The sequence below is a fragment of the Thunnus maccoyii genome, chromosome 6 (assembly GCF_910596095.1).
Source record: "Thunnus maccoyii chromosome 6, fThuMac1.1, whole genome shotgun sequence".
Taxonomy (NCBI): Eukaryota; Metazoa; Chordata; class Actinopteri; order Scombriformes; family Scombridae; genus Thunnus; species Thunnus maccoyii.
The window spans coordinates 15,019,495-15,045,678 of NC_056538.1; the positions used below are offsets into that span (position 1 = coordinate 15,019,495).

The window sequence follows — 26,184 nt, forward strand, 5'->3', positions numbered from 1 at the left end:
TCTGTCAAGGAGATGAGTCAGTCTATGTCATGGTTACTATGGTGATCAAAGCCTCCAGCACTTCCCTTAAGTGCCTGCCGGCTAAAATAAGCTCTTTAACCCCTTTAACTAGAGACCGATCAGGGTACAATGACACACACACGCACACACACACACACACACAAGCAGGCAGGTTGACTCTGAGGAGAAAAGAGAAGTCCCCCACAGGGATTATCAGTATATCACAACAATATAAACAAGATTACAAAGTCACAAACAAGATACACACAACAGACTCAACATAAGAAAATAAAGATGAACAAAACTGCAGTGTCATATTAACACAAAGTAATGAAAACTGTTACTTTTGGGGCTCAATGTGTTGAGGAGGCACCTCCAGGATCAACCTCCAGATGATCTGTAAGTTTCACTGTGTGAAGGGCAATTTGCTGCTTCTCCGCTTACCATAAGCTCCTGATGTGGTGTCATTTTATTCTTTCTGGCTCATCACACAAATCATCACCGACCCCGACTCATTTTCTGTGATTGTAAAGCGTAGCATTTATGAACTATGCAGTGTTTTCTCTGGCTAAAGATACTGTAGTACCAATTTTGTCAACAAAAACAATAAATGTCTTGGGTTCGGCATCAAATGTGGCCCCTTAATGCCATTATAATACATTCTCAAGAGCATAAGAAGCTGATTTTCCCTCTATGCACTGGACTGACACTGAACACCTGAAGATTCAATGTCAGAATTGAATGAGTTGTTCAGATGATATAGTTGAAAGGTGGATTTGTTTACAGTCTGTTTGATTGCATTGCTTGTTGTAATGGACGTAATAAATCAGTACCTAAAGTTGCTGCATCCATGGTATCTAGGAGTGACACTGTAAAATGTAATCAATCTGCCTTTTTCTTGTCAGACTTTTTGACTTACAAGAGCAGCAAAAGCACAAGTGTAGCCTATAATAACAGTAAGGATGGCTCTTTTTCATTTAACTGTCCTAACAAGCCATGTCAGTGAGCTAGCATGTGCAGTACCAAAGCCAAGCCCTGGAACTGACACCACTAAATGGATCACAGCAATTCATCTTATTGATTACCCCTCCTGCTATAATATCACAAAATGTCCGTTGCGAAATACTTGTACTGTATGTACATGCAAAACTTCTAAAAATACAGAATTTACGCTTGAGCATAGGCCTAGATATTTAAAAAAAGCACATCAGTATAACAATAAATAAATAAATAAAGTTACATAAATAAATAAACACCTGTATTTTACATGATTTCTTTCTTAATTTGTTCATTATTTGCATATATTTTAAAATATTTAGCTCATTGTGTCATTGCGGGTTTTTTTCACAAATGTATTTTATATTTATACATTTTTGGAATAATAATGTTAAATTAAAGCTGCAAGCAGCGATGATCGGGCCCTCGCGTCCTTGCGTATGTCAGGGCTCGGCGCTGGTGAAGGGCTTCTGTCACGGGCATATAGATGTCCCCAGACCTGGGCTGTTTTCAGACAGTGCAAGGGGAGAATAACGTCACATCCTCAATCACCTACTGTGCCTGCTGCAGGGGCTGCTGCATTGAAATGTCGTAGGGGGCGCTATGGAGCCAGTTTTCATCACTGACTGAATATTGGTATTTAGACGTGTTCAGGCTGGGAGTCTTATCAAACATGTAAAGTTTGGTGTAGACTCGAGCATTTACACTAAACTTATAGCAATTTCGCCTGTCATGGCGAAAAATCAAAACTCAACGCCACGCCACGGCCACACGCTTCAATGATAACTAAATTTTTGATAACTTTTGATCACACACTGGTGTAGATGACACACACTGATTTTGAAGTCGTTACGATGAATTCTGTAGGAGGAGTTTGTTAAAATACAAGGTATGCGAAATGGTCAAAAAAACGCGAAAAATGACCACTTTTATCAAGATGGCCGACTTCCTGTAGGACTTACAATACGGCTCCAAGAGGCTTTTTTGTGCGTCTTCACATGATACATAAGCCTCCCGAATTTCTTTTTCCTACGTTCATCTGGAAGGCGGGGCTACAATTTTGAAATTTTAAAGGGGGCGCTGTTGAGCCATATTGTCACGTCTATGCAAATGACCTATCCAGGATTTTAACTGGTGTCGCTCCAGACATGTGTGCCAAGTTTCGTGATTGTAGACCCATCCCTTATCCCTAAAATACAGCATCATATTTCATGGCGAAGGATGTGTCGCCATGGCAACGGCGTTTGGTCATGGGTCATGACCTGCCCAATGTAGCATCACCAAGGTCTTACATCTTAGCTGAGTCAATTTCAGGTGCATCGGCCAAATTTCCTAGGAGTAATACAACAAAGAACGACGCATGATACTTCCTGTTGCACTCTGGCCCGTCGGGATCAGATCACACTTTTTAAAAATGAGGGATATTTCTTACAAGTGTGGTGTGCTTTTATTTTGAAAGTTTGATTGACATGTGTACTGTCAGGTGTGTAGAGACAATAAGTAACTGCAGCTGGACACAGAATAATACTCATATATTTGAATGGAGAGTGTGAGCGAACCCACACCTTTTTGAACATTTACTGCTTCCACATAATTTTAGATACAAACTTCATTTGAACTTTAAATGAGTCACGAGACTTTGACCTACAAATCTTGAATTTACATGTGTTTTCTATCTTTTATTGTTTTTGAGATATTAGAGTGTGAATTTTAAGGTCTTTTCTTGCTCCTCCTGTGATTTTATAATGAGTGTGTATTGCGGAATGTTTCAGAGCACTGAGGGAGTGACATCACCAGGAGCAGTTGGAGAGGATGATTTCAGAGAACGCTTCTCGTGAAATATCCTCATAAATCCCATAACTTTGGCCAAATCCTACATAAAAATCACATTTTTTTGTAGGAATTTTCGTCGCGAATCCATTGATACAGGTTTGAAAGTGGTCGGACTTATAGTTTAGATGCCAGATGCCCCAGTTTGGCACAAAGTCCATGCCCAGAGATTGCCTCCCCATTGGTTTACATTGTAAGGTGTAATGTCGCACTCCAACTTTCAGGGCTTACTAAATCTAAACCGTTCGAGTTATTACAAAGTTTTTAATAACTTTTGCTCAACACAGTGTGATAAGTCATGTATTAAAGTTTGAAGCCGATACCATTAACGCCCTCGGAGGAGATAGCGTTTGTTCGGGGGCCAAAATTGGGGCAAAGTCTTATTTTGAAAAGCTGATTGCAGACTTCCTGTTGGATTTAGGTCAGGGGTGTCAGCGTATGATTTGTAGGTCTTGATGAGACGAATAATTGAGTTTTGGTTCGATCTCTCTACGACATTCCTACGGGCCGTGGCGGCCGTTTTAGATACATAGGTGGCGCTAGAGAGCACATTTTGGCACTTCGGGGGTTAATTTTTACATTTTATCAAATTTTTCACCAGACCTGATGTGCGTGCCAAATTTGGTGAGTTTTTGAGCATGTTTAGGGGGTCAAATTAAGGATTGAAGTGGCGTATTAATAAAGAATTAAAGCTGCAAGCAGCGTCGAACGGGCCTTCGCGCCCTTGTGCACATCGGGCCGCGGTGCAGTCAGCTAAGCTTCTGGGAACCAAGAAAACGTTTGGAGATGATCAGTGTGAGAGTCTTTTGACACACAATAATAACCAGTGTCTCTCTGTGAGCCCACCCCTCTGTTCACAGACAATTATATATATGAGGGATATTTCTTACAAGTGTGGTGTGCTTTTATTTTGAAAGTTTGATTGACATGTGTACTGTCAGGTGTGTAGAGACAATAAGTAACTGCAGCTGGACACAGAAAAATACTCATATATTTGAATGGAGAGTGTGAGCGAACCCACACCTTTTTGAACATTTACTGCTTCCACATAATTTTAGATACAAACTTCATTTGAACTTTAAATGAGCCACGAGACTTTGACCTACAAATCTTGAATTTACATGTGTTTTCTATCTTTTATTGTTTTTGAGATATTAGAGTGTGAGTTTTAAAGTCTTTTCTTGCTCCTCCTGTGATTTTGTAATGAGTGTGTATTGCGGAATGTTTCAGAGCACTGAGGGAGTGACATCACCAGGAGCAGTTGGAGAGGAGGATATTAGAGAACGCTTCTTGTGAAATATCCTCATAAATCCCATGACTTTGGCCAAATCCTACATAAAAATCACATTTTTTTGTAGGAATTTTCGTCGCGAATCCATTGATACAGGTTTGAAAGTGGTCGGACTTATAGTTTAGACGCCAGATGCCCCAGTTTGGCACAAAGTCCATGCCCAGAGATTGCCTCCCCATTGGTTTACATTGTAAGGTGTAATGTCGCACTCCGACTTTCAGGGCTTACTAAATCTAAACCGTTCGAGTTATTACAAAGTTTTTAATAACTTTTGCTCAACACAGTGTGATAAGTCATGTATTTAAGTTTGAAGCCGATACCATTAACGCCCTAGGAGGAGATAGCGTTTGTTCGGGGGCCAAAATTGGGGCAAAGTCTTATTTTGAAAAGCTGATTGCAGACTTCCTGTTGGATTTAGGTCAGGGGTGTCAGCGTATGATTTGTAGGTCTTGATGAGACGAATAATTGAGTTTTGGTTCGATCTCTCTACGACATTCCTACGGGCCGTGGCGGCCGTTTTAGATACATAGGTGGCGCTAGAGAGCACATTTTGGAACTTCGGGGGTTAATTTTTACATTTTATCAAATTTTTCACCAGACCTGATGTGCGTGCCAAATTTGGTGAGTTTTTGAGCATGTTTAGGGGGTCAAATTTAGAGTTAAAGTGGCGGATTAATAAAGAATAATAATAAGAAAGAAACAAACACACGAAAAACAATAGGGTCTTCGCCCTTTGGGCTCAGGCCCTAATAATAAAGAAACAAACACACGAAAAACAATAGGGTCTTCGCCCTTTGGGCTCAGGCCCTAATTACAGAATGTCATCTCGTGTCTCTTCTCGTGTCTTTTGCGCATGCGCTGAGCTGACTGGTCATATGACCAGAGGAAAACGAAACCAAAAAGCGGACAAAGGATCGTCGAGATTGAGATATTCGTTGACGTTTGTTTCCGTGTTCGTTTCAATCTCCGTCTACATACTCGATAATATACTCATATAACCGCTGACAGCTTGCATATATGTCATTAAACGATCAAAACATGAGCTTATGTTTTGGAAATACTTTCTCATTAGTACCAATATCTAAAAAACAATGTTGCGTATGTTTGGTTTGACTGGCGAAACTATTAGCTAACTGCTAGGTTCGGGCTTCGGAGACTCATCTTGACCGTTGAACTTGCACTCTTTGTAAAAAGTTTCAGTTTGTATAAATAGCGGGCAGAGGGGTAACGGAGAAGTTAAAGTGCACAAGCTGGGACAAACTTTTAGGCATCTTTGTGAAGACGCAGATATAAACACTGACTGCGTAGTTCTCAAAGTATTTGTGTGTAGGCAGATAAGCTAGCTGTGAATCAAGATGAGGCTGAGCGGCGTGCTGGCGTGTGTGTTGCTGATATGGGTTGAGGGATCCTGGGCTGACACACCGGCCAACTGCACTTATGAGGACCTGCAGGGGACCTGGGTGTTTCAGGTGTCCAAAGGTGGACACGACAAGACCGTCAACTGCTCCGCCGAAGGTAAAGACCCCTGTTCACACCATTTAGCTCTCAAGTTACTTAAATAAGTGTTGCAATGGAAAGTCATGTGACATGTAGGGCCTGTGTGTGAAGGTTTTCAGTCCAGACAACAACTACAGCAGGTTGTTCACTGATCAGTTTGTGTAGTCTGTATAATATAGAGCATTCATATCACATATTAATCACAATCAATGAAAATGATAGGAGCACTATCTTAAATGACAGGTTCACAGTTTTTCAAGTCTGTCTTTAAAAAACAGTCAGGTGCCCACATTGAAATAGGTTTTTCTTGCTGTAATCATTCCTCCTGTTCATACTGGCCATTAGAAGAATCTGAAAGTTGTCCATATTCGAGTCCTTGCGTGCAGTAATACTGTACATTTTATGTTGCATATGGTGTTGGTCCTCCTCAGCCACAGGCGAGAGCACGGTGACCGTGACCCTGGAGAAACTGTCTGTAGCCACAGACGAGCTGGGGAACATCGGCTTCTTCACCCTCATCTACAACCAGGGCTTTGAAGTGGTCATCAATGGGTACAAATGGTTCGCCTTCTTCAAGGTAAAAGATGCCTGGAAACATTCATATTGTATTTTTTACAACTGAAAATGCCTGCTGCAAGCTAGTTAATATCCCATTTGTATAATACAACCTATTAATTGTGTTTTGCACTGTTCATTGTGCTTCAGCTTGTACAGTTTAACACATAACTGATCTAGTTAAAGTTCAACTTGTCCATGAGTCATTTGGTGTTAGTTTGAAATAACATGTAAAGGAAGTTGCACTGTGGGTTAGCGTTTGTCCAGGTTATGTTTTTAAACACTGTCTGCCGATAAAATTTAAGTTTCATAATCAATTTCCTGTATATTCATCTGATAAGATTGTATCTGGAAAAAATGCATTTGCTCTTTACACTTTGCTTAAACCCTGCACTTTGTAAAAGCAGCGTGATGCAAGGTTATTTTTTTTTCCAGTCATGTGTTTATTTCTCACAACTCACATGACACTTAGTAAGAGGAAGTGTCAAAATCATATTTGTCTTCTAACCCATGTCATGATTCCTGCAACTTCCCCAATGTCTGGAATTGATTCAGCTTGTGGTGATATGAGGAAAATGTGACTTTTCTTGTTAACTCCTCTCAAACTCAAAAACTATAATTGTTCAAATGATGTGCTGAAAACTTTTTTTTACTTACTTACTTACTTACTTACTTTTTTTTTTGAAAGGTAAAAAAAAGAAAAATCTGAGGTTAATTCAGTTGCTTCTTAAATCTTTGTATTTGCATAATATGACATGACATGAGTTGTATGCATAGACTGTAAAAAGGTGGAGCTGAGGCAGGCTGAATGAAGCCTGTTGCTGAAACAAGCTGCCTATTGGCTAAGCGACCTGTCACTCAAAGGGACCGTGTCCTTAATTATGCATAACTTAACAGCTTAACAAAATTTGAATGGGTGAGTAATACTTTTTTTTTTTTTAAAAACCACCTCCTGTACAGTTGTCATGAAAGGGGAAATTAGCTATAGAGACCATATATGGTACATTTTTGTACCAGGCTGTAAACATGTTTATTTCTGCAGTAAAGTTGGGCATTTTAACATGGGGGGTCTATGGGGATTGACTTGCAGAGGTTGCTGCTTGGTTGTATGTCATCTGTCTGTCTCCCTGCACTTTCAGTACACTGAGGATGGCCAGAAGGTAACCAGCTATTGTGACCAGACCATGCGAGGGTGGGTCCATGATGTCCTGGGACACAACTGGGCCTGTTTTGTTGGGAAGAGAGTGAAGCCAGTGCCCCCCCGAACTGACTACAAACCAGTCCTCAGCAGCGGGTAAATAGCTAGAGTACATGATATAAATGGTATTTGTATGTTAAGGTAACCTTTTTTTTATTTCTTAAAAGGCCAAAAACAATACTGTATGGTTGTTTGTGTCATTATGGTAGTTTGGTACACACCCCTAAAGTGCGAAGTGGTGAAACGTGAACTAACAAGCACGACATCCATGAACTGAGGCAGTCTATTTGTACACAGAGTCTCATGCAGGCGGTGTTGTTGTTTGAGCTTTCTGTGAACTGTGCAGTTTTTACATCTCTACTTTAATCTACACTTTTTTTCTCCCCTCCTCCTCTCTTCCTTTGATGTGAACTGAGTTACTCACTCTCACCCTTGGAAAATGGGCCTGGAAACTGAATTCACATCAGAGAAATCTGACATAAAAGCACAATCCGTCCACAGGCGATAGAAAAATGCTTGATTGAGAAATTTAGTCAACTTCTTGAACTCGGTTTCTAGCAATAAAAATCTATTTCCTGGAGTCTGTGGTCTCATTTTTAAATAAGTGTTAGATGTTACAGGTTTTTAGTAGATGTATAACGAGAAGGATCCACATTATCCAATTTCTCTTTGCGAGTATGCAAGAATGTCCTAATGTAATGCTGTTTTTTTTTGTTTTGTTTTGTTTTGTTTTATCTAATATTGATAAAGATGATCAGAGGGCTGACAGATTGTCAGTCCATTTTTAGGCTCATCATCCTACTAGAAAGTGAGACCTCTTCCACACAACTTCTGCATGATTTAATATGTTATTTCTCTTGGTTAGTGTGAAGTTATTAGTGTGAAAGTCACTAACTCAGGAATATGCAAAACATCTCAACCCAGTCACACTTCAAACTGTGCTGTGCTGTAGTTTCCTCACATACAAGAAAATTAGAGAAATGTTACTCTTCGGACGCATAGTCCTCATTTACACTTTTGTTGGAGTGGGATATTTTCTCCACATGCTTCTGCAGTGTATTATGTGGTCACTGTAGGGGTGCTTTGTCTAACTTTGGCTGAAAATTACATGTATTGTGAAGTTCTCTGCTGGCAGTTGTACTACCATACCGAGAGACTGTATAGTCTTTATTAAAAGACCAAAACAACTAACACTATATATTAGGAGCATATTATACATATTTAGGAGAATGTATATCAATATTTCATTGAACTGATAGTATAATGCAGTCCAGTGAAATGGCACAAAATAGAATTTTTGAAAGTTGAATTGAGAGTTGGCAAAAAATGTACTGTACAAGCTTCACAAAGATATTTGTTATTGGATTGCTTTATATTGTTAGGTGCGTCCATTTAGTCACAGCTGAACATGATAACCAGCGAACATAAGCATTATATCATGATTCAGCCCAACAGATAATTTCTTGCAGTTTCTTTTTGTCTTTGTTGCGGGAGTCGGTCCCTTTTTTTTTATTAAAATCGCCTGACATTTATTATGCATTATCTCCCCAGGCTGCTCCAGAGGCCATACAAACACAACCTGGACATGATTGAATCCATCAACTCAGTCCAGAGCTCCTGGAAGGCTGTGCCCTACCCAGAGCATGAGATGTACACTCTGCAAGAGCTGCACTACAGAGCAGGAGGGCCTGCCTCTCGTATTCCCATGTGAGTATTTGCTTGTATTTCCCAAACTGTCCTTTGGGGCTTGGCAGCTGTCATGGAGATAACAAAAACAATTTGTGTACACAAATTAATCATTTGTGCTCTTGGATGAAGGTTTTTTTTTCTTCCCTGACAGCTGCCATTCTGCCTAAAATTCAGTAGGTTGGGAGGTGTATGAGAGTTTTATAAATAGTGGTACCAGGACTTCATCAAATCCTCTTTACTAGATGGGTTTCCAATCGTTTTTCAACATAAAGTGTCATTTGCTCCCTTGTATTGCGTGTAACAGGCTCCAAATTCAGGTGGCTATCTTTTGCATCAGTTTATTATGCACATATTAAAGGGATAGTTCAGATTTTTTGAAGTGGGGTTGTATGATGTACAGTCCCCTCCAAAAGTATTGGAACAGCAAGGCAAATTCCCTTTTTTGTTGTTGTTCACTGAAGACATTTGGGTCAAAGATCAAAAGATGAGTATGAGACAAGAGTTCAGAATGTCAGCTTTTGCTGTCACTTTGCTGTCAGACAGCCCTTTCTTTTTGTACTACATTTTCTCAAACGTAGAACTTTGTATTCCTATGCATGCCGCACACTGTATTATGCCACAACACAACTTTCTGACCCAAGATCTGCAGCATAATACAATGCTCAGCATGCATAGGAATACAGAAGTTCTACGGTTGAGTGCCAAAGGAAAGGGCTGTCTGACGCCAGGTATAGCGGTGAAAATATTCTAAATGTATCGTATACTTAAAGCTTTTTTTTAGTTGGCTAAAATCCGTTTTGCTGCTGGCCCCGTCCACAGCAGTACAGTGCTTAGCTTCTGTGCAGGTACTCCTGCCTGCTTCTCCAAACTTGGAACGTGCTGACCCAAATCTACTGCAGGTAATACACTGACTATGAATGAATACCTCATACAACCCCACTTCAAAAAATCCAAACTATCTCTTTAACATCTGCTTGAACTGATCTCATTTTTTCAAACCTTTTTTAAAATACTACTGTTCAGATGAATTTTACTTAACTGTAATCTACACACATATAATTTCCATAATGGTTTTGTTGCTTGTGGTCTTATAATGTCTGATAATGATGTCTGAAATTAAATGCACTTTTGATTCAAATGTGATCCTTATTTCAGGCGCGTTCGCCCGATGCCTGTGAAAGCCGATGTAGCCAAGATGGCAGCAGCTCTACCGGAGCGCTGGGATTGGAGAAACATTGATGGTGTTAACTTCGTCAGCCCAGTGCGAAACCAAGGTGACATTCAATTAATGTCCTGCAGACACCAGAAAACAGTTAATTTCTGTTGTTGATGATAGATCAAAATGTGATAATTTAGTTCAAAATATCTTACCACATCAACCACATATATGTCCACACATGATATTTTAAATGGAAACACAAAGATGCAAACGTTAAAAATGAAGTCTTGTAGGATCAGAGGCAGACAAAGCGACACCTCACTGCTTTACTTGCACATCTGTCAGAAAGGGCAGACACTGAACAGCAGCTCGCCAGCTTCTTTGCTTTCCTCTTGGCAGGCCTGGGTCTGCTTTGTGCTCTCCTCCTGTGTTTCTGCACAGCATAGTGTGTGAGAGGAGAGATTATGCGTGCTGAGTAGTTTAAGTGTCTGAGAGGGCCTCTGCAGGGCTAGGTTTAAGGATCTGGAGAGGGCTGGAGTGTTTCAATTCAAGCCCTCTAAGCCACTGTGTAGTACTGTGGAGCTTATTATGTTTCAACCCTGCAAGTCCAGGTGGATTTTTTTTTTTTTAACATGTCAGTTCAAAAAAATTAAGAATAAATTGGTCTGTCTGTTGCTGTTGTGTCCTCTGGGTCTAAGATGACAAACTTGTGTCATCACAAACTGATATCTATATGATAAAACCGAACATTATGTCAGCAAGTTTCACGCTAACATAAATATTCAATTTAATTGACTGGTTGTTGCACCTTATTTATCTTAAGGGACTTAAGATCTTCAGTTCAAATGAAAACTGGTCTCAGTGTCACCCAGACTTGAATCATTACTACAATTTAACCAGCCTGCAAATCCCTGCAGCGTCTGTTCTCTGACCTAATTTGTTTCTGCAGAGCATTTTATTAAGAACTCCCATAGTGTCTCACACTATGGATGGTAACAAGTAAATTTAATCAGTGTCTGTCCCTCCACCTTGCTCCATTATCATGCATTACAACTAATGCAGATAAGCATACTGGAGCAGAGGAACATTACAGAAACCTCAGTACTCACTTCTATAATGTGCCCTTGAACAACTGTACCACTAAAGTACACTGAGGTACCAATTTATTAGGATTTATTTCAGGGCTGTTGTATTGGATTGCATCAGGTTGTGCAGGCACAGTTTCATTAAAGCTTATAATTAACTTTTTTTTTTGCGATTGCATCAGGTGTTTAAAACTGGTAATTTTTGTGCTTATTAGTGATTTTTCTGCATTGCAGTATATTGAGAGGTATTTATAATGTTTTGTCTACTCCTATTCACATACTTGAGGACAAAATGTAAGAAGCACCTTCTTAATATAATGCCATGCAGTGGAAATCAATTTAGTAGTAGTTGAGAGAATTCACGAAAAGCCAAAAATGTTGACCTCATGGTGGCGCTAGATGAAAAGCCGGGAGATGACTAAATAGCTGACTCTAATAGCTGTTGAGTGGTGGATCAACCAACAGACGCTGTCAAAATGTCGAGAGTTGAATCGACGCCTTTTTGACAAACTCAGCAAAAACAGAACATTTTGAACTTCACAAAACATGAATATGATTTATTTGTAGGCTATAGTGATGCATTAGATTGTACAGCTGTACCTATAAGCTAGTGACTCAGTGTATAAATTAATGTGAACATGATTTGCACAACTGTTAATTTAATTTTTTTTTAAATCTGCGTTCTCTTTCAGCATCATGTGGTAGCTGCTACTCCTTTGCCTCCATGGGAATGCTAGAGGCTCGCATCCGAATCCAAACCAACAACAGTGAGACTCCTATTCTCAGCCCGCAACAGGTGGTCTCCTGTTCTGAATATTCACAAGGTAACACACTTCTTTTTTTTTTTTCATTTGTTTGTTTTTTGCCTGCAGTAAACTCTTCCTGGAGGTTGACATGGAAACTCAACGCTAAATAACCTTTTATGGTATAGTGGTTAATACAGAATAAGAAACGGGCAGCAGTTCAAAAGAATATTGCCAGACATAATAATCATTGAAACGCACTTTACTGCTGCACATAGAAAACTCTTGGCCACCCCCCTGAATCAGAACAAGTAGCACTTAAGTGTTTTTTGGAAAGTGTATCCTCACTGCATGTAGTAAGTCAAGCGTTTCATAACTGACCTGATCACTTCATTTGACTAATTCTGCAAAATGCCTCCTACATTTTCTATCTTGGACCAGAAATTAAATTTCACCCTTTTTAAGAAAAATCAAAACAACCTCCAAATATTCTATTATTGATCTATTGAACTATTGATCAAACTAGATTTAATGCCCAGCTTCTCTCCTCTTCTTAAAGGTTGCGATGGTGGGTTCCCGTACCTGATTGGGAAGTACATCCAGGATTTCGGTGTTGTGGATGAGTCATGCTTTCCGTATATTGCAAAGAACTCTCCATGTGGCGTTCCTCGAAACTGCGGCCGCATTTACACTGCAGAATACAACTACGTAGGTGGATTTTATGGTGGCTGCAGTGAGACTGCCATGATGTTGGAGCTGGTCAAGAATGGACCCATGGCAGTGGCCTTTGAGGTAACAGCTGTTCAGTGTTTCCTAACTGCAATTGCTATTCCTGTACATACAGTATGTGTTAACTAAACAACTGGGGCTGCTGCTCTGTCAAAGCCATGTGATCTTTTTAAACCTGGTTGCTGTTTGCTCAGAAACACCATTTTAATTGTAGCCCAAATCCTGCTGCTGTGTTTTGCAAAACTTCCGCCAGAGGTAGATTTATCTTAGGTTTAAGTTAAATCTCCTGCACACAGTAGTCAATTGAGATTTGAGGAGAGATTTCTACTGCTACTAGTAAGGATTTATATAATATATAAATATATTTAGGTTATGAAAGACCTACTTGGAAAATTTTCACTACATTATCTTTTCTTTTACCAAAGAAAAGATAACATTGAAATATTCTTGTGTGCTACTATTTTATACAGAACACAAACGGAAGAATCCAAAGTAAGTTGTTCCGATCTTTCCGCAGGTGTATCCTGACTTCATGCACTATAAGGAGGGTATCTACCACCACACAGGCCTGGGTGACCCCTTCAATCCCTTTGAGCTGACCAACCATGCTGTGCTGCTGGTGGGGTATGGCCGCTGCCACATGACCGGACAGAAGTACTGGATCGTCAAGAACAGCTGGGGTACCAGCTGGGGCGAGGATGGCTACTTCCGAATCCGCCGGGGAAGTGACGAGTGTGCTATTGAGAGCATCGCAGTCGCAGCCAAACCCATCCCCAAACTGTAGAAGCTGTAAACTCAGAATGGGAGGGAGGGGGAGATGTGCTGGATGAGTCTGCATGAGTGCAATGCAGATTAGCTGTTTTCAATGTGTGCTTGAGAGCTTTGAAATGAAATTTAAAGCTGAAATCTATAAGTTTTTTTGATCCCATATGTCACAGAAGTAGCACATGGGTGTCTACTTCTTCCGTAGACTCACAGGTCAGTTTCTAAACGCTTTGCTCGTAGAGATTGAAGACAATCTCCCAGGTTTAATTGTTGGAATTGGGTGGAAAAAATTAGAGTGTTTAAAAAAAACAAAAAACAAACCTGTGTTGCAGAACTAATCCAAAGTCTTTAGGGCGGCTCTTCATATAGGGGCAGTGACATGCAGTGCATTACGGAGGAAGGGGGGACAGCATCATTTCTGGTAAGATGTGTCCTTGAAAAAAATGTAAGGGCTGTAGGTTTGTTAGCGGCTGTTCTCACCACTGTTCAAGTAACTAGCATGCATTTAGAAATCCCCAGACTTAAGTAGGTGGAGATCTCCAATCGTCTTGTATCGTGAGACTTCTTCCTCCCCAATCCAACAAGTGAAGTTAGTAGTGACATCTCCTTCCAAAAGTTATGGATTTCAGATTTCCATATGACTATGAAATGTACTTAAAAGGGAAATGCACCAAAACCATAAGTGAGCAAGTTATTCTTTTAGTCAAAAGCTGTGCACATTTCTTTAAGGCCAAAACTAGGAAATTCAAATCTAATGAAGTGAGCTTTCAAATGCTAAAATATTTACAGTAGTGCAGCCAAATGATTTCAATGGATGGCCTTAACTGATAAATTGATTGAGACCTGACGTGTAGGAGTTGCTTTTTGTCAGCTCAAGCCTCACCCACACTGCAGCTCTGCTTGCTTGGTAAAGGGAATCAGGAATAATGTTAACAAGGGGCAGGACACAGCTAAACATGCTACAGTAGCAGTGAAATTTTTTTATAAACATCCAGTTGTACATGTAGGTAAATATAGTCCTACATTTTTTAAGTTCAAAAAGGGACATGAAACCTCCAATTTTACAGTCAGTTTCTAAAAGTATTGACATTTTACAGCTCCTAAAACTTGATTTTAGAGGGAAGCAGTCATTGTGCACTTTTAATGCCATGTTTTTTTCTTGTATCACTTTTGTGTAGCTGAATTTCACAATGTCAGCTCACCCTGTTGCTTTAATTTTCTTTCATCGGTCCTGATTTTTACATGCACTGATTAGTTGACTATGAACAATTAAATTCAAGCTGTAACTGCCAACATAAACTTTGAATCAAACGGTTTGGTATGTACTGTGCTGTGACAAATTGTAACAGGTAGTAAAATCTCATTTAAAGGGAATTGGAGACTGAGGAGTTTTTGTGTTTGCTTGTCAGATGCAGGGTCTTGATTCTATGTCTCAGGGAAGTACAGTGAAGAATTGTAATATCTTCTGTCCTTGCAACAAGTTTAAACCATGACTGCCATGCTTCTCTTTGGGGAAATTTGTATGTCTCCATGGAGCATTTTAATCAAGTAAGAAAGGGATGTTACTGATTGTGTTGTGAGATTTGCATTTTTTTTTTTTTGAGTGTTGTGTTTTTGTTTTGTTTTTTAAATGAGGGAAATAAAAGCATTTCAAATTCATTACTGTGTGTCTGGTCGTGTGTGTGTAGGAAAAGGGAACACCATTCAAATCTCAACTTCAGATCTCGGATTTTATTTCCAGTCACTGTGCATCTCTGGTGATCAGCTGTTTTCTCTCAATGCCATAAAGAAAGTTGCAAAAGAGGTTAAAACTAAACCACAAGGGGGTGAAACAATACAACCTATAACGGGCTGAATGAAGCATGACTAGAAAAGTAATTCATGGTAAATTTTACAGTTTTACTTAAATATTTACTTTGATCAGAGCTGTGAAGAAACTACCCACTTTGTATAAATAGTTTAAATTAGCCTCACCCAGAACAATTACATTAAAATGCTGCTTACATGTTAATGCATCAATAAAACATCATTCACTAGTTTAGTTAATAATATATCAGGCGGGGACCTTTCTTTTGCATGTGGACTTTTTATATATTTTGCTGATAACACATACTAAATCATTTTACTTCAGTCTGAGTAACATTTCAATTTTAAAAGACATGTGGTGTATTTTTCTGCTGTAGTAAATAAAGACTTCTTCCACCACTGCTGACTTACCTAACATTAATTAAGTGTTAATTTATTCCAGTTTGCGGGCCTTTAAATACACCCAGGCACTCCCAGTCAGCTCCTCTGCGTCAGTCACAAGGTCCAGACGTCTCTGATCCACTTCCCTCTGTGGGCCAGGGCGTACTTTACCTCCCCTTTCTTGTGCTCCGCCACCCAACTCATTCCCAACTCTCTTTACTTCTCCCTCGGCTGTCCTGTGCTTCTCCCCTTTCGTCCCGCGGTCCTCTCCATTACGGTGGATTCATGCTCAGCTCTCGCCCTCCTCGGTCGCCATGCAGAACAACCACAATAAGGAGCATCTCTATAAGATCCTTGTGATAGGGGACCTCGGGGTCGGTAAGACCAGCATCATCAAACGGTATGTCCATCACAACTTCAGCCCCAACTACCGAGCCACCATCGGGGTGGACTTCGCCCTCAAAGTGCTCAACTGGGACCAGGAGACTGTGCGCCTTCAGCTGTGGGACATTGCAGGTACAGTCCATCACCTTTACGCACAGCTCATGTGAAAAGGCAGGATGGCAAACAAACAAAGAGGAAAATGTGGAAAACGTAATTAGATATTTAAAATGACTTACGCAGGGTGGTTTGTGTCACCTGCTTTCCTTTGAATCAAACTTTACGCATGGTTTCTGAAGTGAGCCACAGCCTTGTAGAACAACCGATTGAGCTTTTTTTAAGGAAGAAATGTCAATTTGTGGTGAGTTTCAAAGTAGTAGCATATATGATTTGACACCCCAGTCTGAAACAGATAATTTGAAATTAATTAGCAAAAGAAAATTGATAGACAATAGTGTATTTTTTTTTCTGATTAAGCTCAAAATAGAAAATACTTTTCTTAGCTAATAACGAAATTCACCCACTTTATTGATAATTAGGTAAGAGCTGAAGGCTGCATTTGAAAACTCATTAATGTCAGTGGCCAGTTTAATGGTGGATGAAATTATGTATACAATCACTTTGTTTTTCTTTTTCAAACATTACATGACATGAAATTAATCCACTTCACAAATACACTATGAGGTGTCTGTTCTTAGATTAGAGACAAAGATTTACAAATGATAATCAAAAATTTGGTTTGGATAGATGGAAACTGTCATTTAGAGTTTTCCCTTCAGTTAGTGCAATAAGTTATATTTGTGACTTTCATTAATACAATTTTTTTTAAATTTTAAAAATTGATAGATGACTTTCAAAGTATGCTGTGTTTTATCTGTAAACACACTGTTTGAGGGTAAGGATGAAAATGAGCGCGTGACCATGTCGTCACACTTGTTATTTAACTTTTTTTTTGTAAAGGTTGATCTTGGGAGTTATCTAGGGTTAATTTTCCTCATGTGTACCAGCTGACCTGCTGGCATAACTCACTTAAAATCACTTGGCTATGCGTTTCTGCAATTACATGTTTCTTTATTTACACACGAATCCAGAGGAGTCATGAAATAGAAAGGCCGTAAGTGCTACAGTCAAATCACTGATTGTACAAAAGTATCATATATATATTAAGATATATTATTTTGTTAATTCTTTTTTTTATCAAAACCATACCTCTGACCTTTGACCCTTCAAAAACAAAATGTAGTTAAAGGCGCTTGCTTCTGTAGGGCAGTACAGTTGTGGTTTCTAAGCTTTCTTTATTATTTTCAAAGAGCCAAGATTCAATTAAGCATTTAGACAGAAAATGAGCCTTACTTTCCATGTTGAGTGGCATCACGTGACTATATGCAAGAGCATCATGACACCATGTGATGTAGCAGAAAGCAGCCATGGCAGCAGTCAGCTAGTATGATTGTTCCTGGTCAGTTAGGCCCCAAAATGAAAGATTTTATCTTATTGCCTCAAACTTTTATGTTTTAATAATATGCTGACATCTCTGTTATCTGAGTCTAAGTCATCTTGTTGCTCTCAAACTACCTAGAAGACAGACTCACAAATTCTCTCTTTACCTAAGTAAAGTAAGTCAAATTCATACATTACACAGACATTTATTATGTTATATATATGAAGTAAAAGCAATCCTGTCCTGCCCCCACTCATCCAATACCGATGAACTGTGGGGCACTCTTCACATGATACTCTATATTATTTGTAAATTTTGAATTTGTATTTTATAGGCTACTTTTATACGTATTTTGAACGCATTAAATGGGATCCAGATGTTACTCAGTCACTCAGATTTGGCCTGTTTGGTAAGAAAATAGAGAATATCTTAGCCTGTCTGCTATAAAAATGAGAAATTCTAATATCTCAGTCGGTATTTAATGCTTTGAAAGCTTTTGTTCAACACAGCAATCAAAAATAATAAAGGCTTTTGACTGGGATGCTGTTGGGTAAGATAACAAACCTAAAGGCTACAGCAGTCTCATCTCACATGAGTGTCGGCTGAGGTTCAGAAGAATCCTCTGACCTGCTGCTCTCGCCCCTCCTGTGCGCCCTCTCCAGTGAGCGCAAGCAGTCATGTGTCTCAAACTCATGTGAGTGAGATTTGAGGCCCGAGCTCTTGTATACAGAAAGCTTTTATTGTGAACTAAGGATGAGTGTCTCCCTCCGAGAAAACTTTATGTGCTCTCCACAGGGTGCGGAAGTTATGGAAGCCTTGAAGTTGGAAAACCTAAATTGTTAATACTTATGATGAGCTCTGTCCATTATAGTGTAAAAGTTCTCCTTTTGGTTTGAGTCATAGACTTTTAGTATTCATTTCAGTATGTTTTAACATGGCTAGTAGTCTGACTAACTGGTAATTAATCATCCCTTTTCAAATAATATCCATCTGGCATTTATAAGGCACATGAAGAATATCTTGTGGGTTTTGTATTGTACCTCACCCAGCAGCCCATGGATTTGTTTGGGGATTTGGTGATGGACTGAAGTTTTCTCATGCCACAGATGTAATAAATCACATGCTGTTTCTGTGCAATTCCCAAGACAAACAACAACTTAGGCCAGTCTATTTTTGTCTGCCATTTTTCTGTGGCCTCTGCCAATGGGGTGACAGGGCTCGTTGGATAAGCTTATAGTAAAAATATGAGTCAGGCTTGGGGCTTATTGGAGGAGCGTTGTATATTATTCAACATTAATATATCACATAGTATATGTATGTTGAGCTGTGGAAGTCTGTGGCTGCAGACCAGGTTTGGATTGAATTGTGATGACTGAACAGGTTTTATGTTGTCACTTGATGCACACATGGTTCATGTATTTTTTTCTGCACCTTAGTCTTTGACAACTTTCCAATTTCCCCTCTAGGACAATAAAGTTAAAGTTGAAGTTGAAGAAAAATAATAATACCATTCATAGAAGAATTCCAGACTTTTCGGGCCTCTTTTCTACTTCAGCTCCAATAAATTATTGCTGCCTTACATGAGGTAACCTTAAATATTCTCTATAATGTAATAAACACTAGGAGGTTTACGTCAGCTTACATAGAAAGCTAGTTATACTGTTTTCCACATACTATACTGTAGTACAATACTGTAATACTATAATAAATGTATCAAGACCTATTTAAACAAACATCTGCCCTTCTGAGCTTCATTTGAACAAAACAAACCTCCTTCCAGCTGTTTTGCGGCTGACCCTGTGCTCTGGTCCACCTGAGCTCAAGAGCAGGTGAATGAAAATGTTCCTAATTTGTGTTCAGATCTCCTCTTCACAGAAATGCAAACTGCTTTTGAAGTGTTTAGGAGGATCCCTTTAGGTTTATGGTTAGACAGCAGAGTTAAAATGTCTGGTATGGTATGGCTAGTATTCTGCAGCTGTATGGAGCTCTAGCTGAAGTTATGGATGGGAAAATCAGCGTAGATACGACATTCCAACAGAGCTTATCGAATTAATTTTAACCTCAGGAATTTTTACAGACAGACAGGCACACACACACACACACACCAAAGACACCTTTCTCCTCCACATCCTGCATCTATCCGTGTCTGCATCTTATCTCTGTGTGAGCAATTTTAACAGCAAAATCATGCATGTGATTATGTGTGTGTGTGTGTGTGTGTGTGTGTGTGTGTGTGTGTGTGTGTGTGAGAGAGAGAGAGAGAGAGAGAGAGAGAGAGAGAGAGAGAGAGAGAGAGGAGGCGGGGTATGTAGGGAATGTGTGCATTCAAGCACGTACAAGACAGGAGTGTGATAACATGAGTAACTTGGATGACTCGTATTCAAGCATCTATGTCAGAAAGCGTTTTTGCTGCTCAAGTGACACATCATCTGTTATCAAATAATAATCCTTAACTTTATGTGTGTGCGTTTTTGTCCATGTGTCTGCTGTCTGTCTTCCAGGTCAAGAGAGGTTTGGCAACATGACCCGTGTGTACTACCGTGAGGCCATGGGTGCCTTCATTGTGTTCGATGTCACAAGGCCCGCCTCCTTTGAGGCCATCACCAAATGGAAGGAGGACTTGGATTCCAAACTGACACTTGCTAATGGGAAACATGTAGCCACTGTGCTATTGGCTAACAAATGCGACCAGGGTCGGGACGTACTGACCAATAACGGAATAAAGATGGAGCAGTTCTGCCAGGAGAACGGCTTTGTGGGATGGTTTGAGACATCTGCTAAGGTGAGAGAGATGGGACAATCACACACACACACGTGCACACACATACACAGTAGTAAAACAAGCAGCAGGATGGTGCCGTGAATACAAAACCAGCCTTAAACAGGAGCTCTGAGGTTCAAGCAGGCGTGTCCTTCCTGTTCAGGTGTCCTTGAGAACCGGCTGACTCTCCACCAGCTCGGCTGTATCCGACCCAGCACCTGATCAGCCTGTGGAGAAGCCACCACAGCGGCGCATTTAGGATGTGAAAAAATCCTTAAAAAGTGCTGAGTTTAACAGACTCCCAGTCTATTCATAATTTGCATATGAATAAAGCCTCAATCATTGAGCTCTGCTGCTTCTTTGTAGAGCAGACATTCCTCTGCACTGGCATCAGGTGCTCTACCATGCAGACAGGATGTCCAGGAATGTTGGTTTCAGTCCACTGTCCTACTTACTGGCACATATCTTACTGTAATAGTAATAGCAGATATGCCAAAAATGGAAAGCCTTCCAAACATCACTGGGCACACACACACGACCAAAAGTTATATTTGCGCGTGTTTTCCTGCCCTTTGCCCAGATAGCTCCTGGGATATGCGACTATCACCCATGATAATAAAATGATTAAAAGTGAAAGAAAAAAAATGAAAGCACATGAATGAATATTTAACCAGTATGTGTGCAAATTTAGCCATAACAAGTGTCTCAACACAATGAGCAAGACAAGAGGGGAACAAAAGCACATTACACTAAAAACATGTCTTTGATGATGTAAAAGGAGTGCTAAATTATTTCAGATTTTTTGAAGTATTATGCTACTATGTATTTACTCAAGTAATATTACACCAGCATGTTTATGTGCATTTCACTCTAATTTTTTTTTAACATTAAAGAACTTTCATAAACCACAGTAAATGAACAGTATAATTCAGGACGCGTTCATGCAGACAGGGATGAGAGAATGTGCCGAGGGACTTCTGACTGTGACATCAGCTGCGGATTCACCCACCTACACACTAACACACTGACACACCGGCACAAGCCCTGAATATAGCAGCTAATGTGGAGCAGGAATCTTACAGCTGGATGGTAAGGCAAGAAAATAGACTAAGACGGGCACATAGACACACAGTGCTGTATGCAGAACAGTTTTTACTTACTCTTTTTTTGTTTGTTTTGTACTAGATCTATGGAAGCTGCACAGCAACAGACAATAGAAAGTTCTCAGAGAATGATCCTTGCCAATTTAGTTATTTTATTAATAGGAAATGTTTTGAAATCTTAACCTGTATCTGATCTGTATCAAAATACAAAAAGTGACAGACATTCATGCCAATAAAGTACCTGTAAAAGATTTTTTCTTTCAAGTAAATGCAGTGCAAAAAAATTCTGGATCTACACCAAAACCTGATTACTAATACCTTGGCTCATAATCTAACTTGCATTCAAATGTCATTTAACCAGTTTTTGAGATATCCTCCTAAATAACAGAGAAAGAGACCAACAAACAGTTGATGGAGGCAATAACAGACAATAACGACTGCTATGAAAGAATGCTAATGAAGGCTACGATACATTGAGGATTTAAGCTGCTTGAAAAACTAGACTAAGGAAGTAAACCACAGAAGAGATTGAGAGGCTTTACCTCAAAGCAACACAACCAGTCATGTGATATTTTCCACAAACAGTAGAAGCTGGTGTGTGAAAAATCCTACGAGTTGGGCCAACGAGTCGGTGTATGCCGAAGAGCCCAAAGCCATACAGCTCTTTGTTCTATTTGTTTCTCAGTAGCAAATGTGCTGCTATTTTGCAGCTGGAGTCATCATATGTTTAACAGCAAATATAAAAAGAAATAGACCATGATTAATAAGCGATGTACATACTGATGTCTCAAGTGTCATTGGCACAAGAAAGTATAGCGTCTGTAATACATCAGGGTGATGGTGGACACATTCTGAGCCCACTCCCTTTTTTAAGACTATTTTTTTTGGCATTTATGCCTTTAGTAGATGGGTAGTGAAGAGGCAGACAGGAAACATAGGGAGAGAGAGATGGGTATGACATGCAACAAGGGTCCCTGGCTTGAATCGAACCAGGGATGTTGCGGTTATGTGGCATGCACAGTAATCATTTGGCATCAGGATGCTCCAAGAAGTGAAGCTTGCATAGAGTGGTGAAGATGTGTTTTATTTAGATTTTAACATATGATTTTCTTCCACTTCTAACAATAAGTGTGATAAATCACTACAGAGAGGGGTCTGCCGCTGCAGACGACATCTTATCACATCCTACATTGCATGCTGTTAGATCTGATAAATATTCAGTGTTTCTACTGCTCCTGCATCACTATTCACATATTAAGAAATTGTGTGTTTGCTTCTATTTCATCAATAATCGTTGCTGCTCCTCTCCTCATGTGAACTTCACTCGAACACTCAGAACCATTACTTTAGTTTATTCAGCACTGAGTTCTTTTCCAAGTCGCCCTAAATCCTTTTTATGGGTGCTGTCTAATCTCTGGCAGCTGTTGAGAGTGGCCTTGTGTTTCATTTTGATGGATAGAGAAGGTTTGTGAATTAGGCACAACCATTTTTTGAGGATTATCTCTTAGCTCTCAATGTTTGTTGTAATAATGGCACAAATGTGTGTCCTGGTGGCCAAGTCCTGTAAGATGCTCATATGACTGCAACGCTTTTGATTCAGGCCAGAGATTTTAGTTGCAAATCACTTCCCTCTCTGGCTCTTGTTTCCTGTCTGTATCTGTTCTGTGGATATTCAATAGAGACATGATTTCCACAAGGTAATCTTTAATAATGGCCTATTGAAAACACAAGAAATGTGGAACAAATGACAGTTTGAGTGGTGGGAAAATATCTCACGTAATTCAGATTTGGAGCTTGAAGACACAGAGTGTGCAGCACCTCAGGAATTTAGAAACATACTGCCAGAAACAGACCATTACTGATACCGTTTCTTTAAAACATTACATTTTTTATATTTTGTTGACACAGCTTTCATTCTCTGCTGTTAATGTCACATCCCAGCTGCTCTGCTGTCAAAGACAATTGACACTTTCCCATTAATCAGTATGTTAAGAATTAATTTTGATAAATTCTTTGTAAGATGCAGGTGTAGATTATGGAAGAAAAAACCCCACTAAGATTTAATCTGTGACACTGTCCATGTAGACATGCTATAGATAAATATTTTATGGTCATTTTGTTGTATTTACTCCAGTTTTTTGGTTTAAATGGGAGATGTTTCAGTACATTTGTTTGATTGCCTCAACTACAAAAGCCACTGGCAGCAGGATTTTTATGCACAACTGTCTATTCAGTTTGTGTCCACATGATGGCTGCTGGCTGGTTCTTCATCCATCTATTTAATTTAGTAATGGTCCATTTTGTGCACTCACCTGCTCTCTCTAGCGTTTCTTGCTGCACTCATTTATTGCCTTCATAAAAATGTTTGCATTAATTGATTTAACTTTTTTTGCGTCCTCTCTTCTCCTCTACATCTTTTCATACTATCTCTCTTTCTGTTTCCTTGCCTCCCTCTGTTTTTTTCCTCTTTCTGCTCTTTTTTCAGGAAAACATCAACATCGATGAAGCAGCGAACTGCTTGGTGAAACACATCATTGCCAGTGAGAATGACATGCTCCAGTCTGAAGTCTCTGACACCATCACCCCCCAGTTAGAGAAGGACAAAGGCGGGACATGCTCCTCCTGCTTCAGATCCCAGTAACATCTCCTGACAGTTGGATGTCCTTTTGTATCTCATTACACTCAAAGTTTGTCTGTGAGCTAGAGAGAGGGAGAACTACTTTTTCTTTTTTAGGAAGAATGCATGGGTGCCAACTCTTTTCCGGTTTAGTGGTGTGCAGGGAAGGTTAGTGAAGGAAGGAGAGAGAGCCAGCTCAAGAAATGGTTGGATTGAAGCAGAAATGGATGCAGCTGTGTGCTTGTCAAAGGCAAGGTCACCCTCTGGGCGACTTCAGCCTTAACTCTGCCACTTCGGTAACCATGGAGACACAGTTAATGAACACATGCAGACAGTATATCTTGCACTAAAGGTCCATGGAGGTAAACTCTATTTACAAACCAGGGTACTTGTCTCTCTTTCTCCCCTTTTTTCTCTTCTCCATCTCAGTCTCGAGCCCAGTCTTTTCTCTCTCTTTGAGTTTGTCTGTGCTCACTTCTTTCTCCTCGTTTTCTGTATTCTGGACTAATAAGCAGACAAAAGCTCTTTATTTTACAGGTCCCTTGATTTTATACTCCCTGCCTGGAAATTTGAGTAAATTGCAGGTATATTACGGTTAATTGTTAGAACATTTTACAGAGACTGTGGTGCAATTTGGTACAAATTATATGAAAAAACAGAAAAAGGTGTTAAGTTGGTTTAGTTGGTAAGTGCCCAGTTATTATTTTTGGATTCATATTGCAGAAATTCTGTTCAGTGTGTAATTTTGTGAAATCATCACTAATCATTTGATTATACACTAATCAAATGAAAATAAGAATTGTTGTGTTTTTGTTACATTATAATGAGCCCTATATATTTACTGCCTGCCATGTTGAGGGCTTTTCGCATTTTTCGCAAGTTTTGCGGCCACTGTAGGTTCTCCTACATGCTTGGAAGGGGAGGGGTATTCAGTTTGTTGCAATCTGCAACCTCACCGCTAGATGCCACTAAATCCTACACACTGCACCTTTAAGAAACAAATATCCTACTAGTTTGACACACACACTGAAAACTATCCAAAGTGTTTTCTGTTAGTAAAAGAAACTTAAGAGTCTAATTTATTCTATTGAGTCTAATTTATTTTTGCAAATTATCAATTCCGCATGAACATAGGAATTCAGATACAAAAAATTTGTACCAAATTGCACCACTCTCTTCTTAAAACATTAACTATTAAATACCTGCAAATTACTCAAAATTTTCAGGAAATTTGTATAAAATTAAAAGACCTGTAAAATAAAGTGTTACCCAAAAAGCGAATGTATATCTCACTTCCAAAGCAGTTCTCCCTCAGCTCCAATAACACTACAGTTACATACCTAGCTATGGTTTCTCCAGATCTGGCTTTATTTTATTTTGCATACATTTTGATAAATGGGGCCAGTCCTTTCTTGTCTCTCCTCATGTACAACTGCTGGCTCCATTAATGTAATGTATATCAGAGTATATTGATGTAATTAAAGTGCCTTTTCTAATACAACCCATTTTATTTAATTTCTTCAATAGATATGTTCACTATATTTTATTTATAAGTGCACTTAAAAATATATATAATGACCTTACTTTACTTTTCACCACTGTTTTATACACTGAGGTAGAGTTTAACTCGTTTCCATGGCAACATATTCAAAATTCTATGACAAACATCGTGCATGTATCAAATAAGGATAATGTCTATTGTTTCCATTTTGATTTTAATTCAATGGTTTTATATTAAATTTCTATTCCACTGTTCATAATTTGTAATATTTGTAATTATGGGATAAATGCAGATATATATACAAACATGTACATATTATATACAGTATACTAAGACAGATTATAGGACCAAAGATGTATCCAGTTTTCAACATGTTCATATGAATAAACCATAGCTCTCCTGACTGACTGACTGACTAACTATAGTTCCTCTGTCTTTATTTTAGCATCAGTTTCACAAATCATTTCTTATCATCACATTGTACCTCAAGAAGTATCACTTCTCTTAATGATGGCCCATGCAGGAATCCTAATGCTAGAGGATAATTTGATTTAATCATTTCACTCATTGACAGGTTTCACTCATGAATCACTGAAAAAAACAGATGTGGGCAATAATTCTGTAATCAGGCTTTTTACTTTCCACCATGCCTGTGT

General features: G+C 39.3%; 2 protein-coding genes across 2 annotated transcripts; both read left to right on the forward strand.

Annotated features, from left to right (window-relative positions):
* Nucleotides 1-5,031: 5,031 nt before the first annotated feature.
* Nucleotides 5,032-15,187, forward strand: ctsc (cathepsin C). Its single transcript, XM_042415212.1, has 8 exons — nucleotides 5,032-5,632; nucleotides 6,046-6,191; nucleotides 7,309-7,463; nucleotides 8,919-9,074; nucleotides 10,212-10,330; nucleotides 11,993-12,124; nucleotides 12,603-12,835; nucleotides 13,290-15,187. Exons 1-8 carry the CDS (start codon nucleotides 5,473-5,475, stop codon nucleotides 13,554-13,556), a joined length of 1,368 nt encoding a protein of 455 aa, XP_042271146.1. The 5' UTR covers nucleotides 5,032-5,472; the 3' UTR covers nucleotides 13,557-15,187.
* A 516-nt stretch (nucleotides 15,188-15,703) lies between these two features.
* On the forward strand, nucleotides 15,704-24,986 carry rab38a (RAB38a, member RAS oncogene family). The gene is made up of 3 exons (XM_042414485.1): nucleotides 15,704-16,240; nucleotides 20,048-20,328; nucleotides 23,896-24,986. Exons 1-3 carry the CDS (start codon nucleotides 16,039-16,041, stop codon nucleotides 24,049-24,051), a joined length of 639 nt encoding a protein of 212 aa, XP_042270419.1. The 5' UTR covers nucleotides 15,704-16,038; the 3' UTR covers nucleotides 24,052-24,986.
* The last annotated feature ends 1,198 nt before the right edge of the window (nucleotides 24,987-26,184 follow it).

Excerpts from the sequence above, each read along its gene's own strand:
- rab38a (XM_042414485.1), top strand. The coding sequence starts at position 16,039 with ATGCAGAACAACCACAATAAGGAGCATCTCTATAAGATCCTTGTGATA. Across the intron at positions 16,241-20,047 it reads TCAGCTGTGGGACATTGCAG|GTCAAGAGAGGTTTGGCAAC; the intron begins GTACAGTCCATC and ends TCTGTCTTCCAG. Across the intron at positions 20,329-23,895 it reads GGTTTGAGACATCTGCTAAG|GAAAACATCAACATCGATGA; the intron begins GTGAGAGAGATG and ends CTCTTTTTTCAG.
- ctsc (XM_042415212.1), top strand. The coding sequence starts at position 5,473 with ATGAGGCTGAGCGGCGTGCTGGCGTGTGTGTTGCTGATATGGGTTGAG. Across the intron at positions 10,331-11,992 it reads CAGCCCAGTGCGAAACCAAG|CATCATGTGGTAGCTGCTAC; the intron begins GTGACATTCAAT and ends GTTCTCTTTCAG. Across the intron at positions 12,125-12,602 it reads CTGTTCTGAATATTCACAAG|GTTGCGATGGTGGGTTCCCG; the intron begins GTAACACACTTC and ends CTCTTCTTAAAG.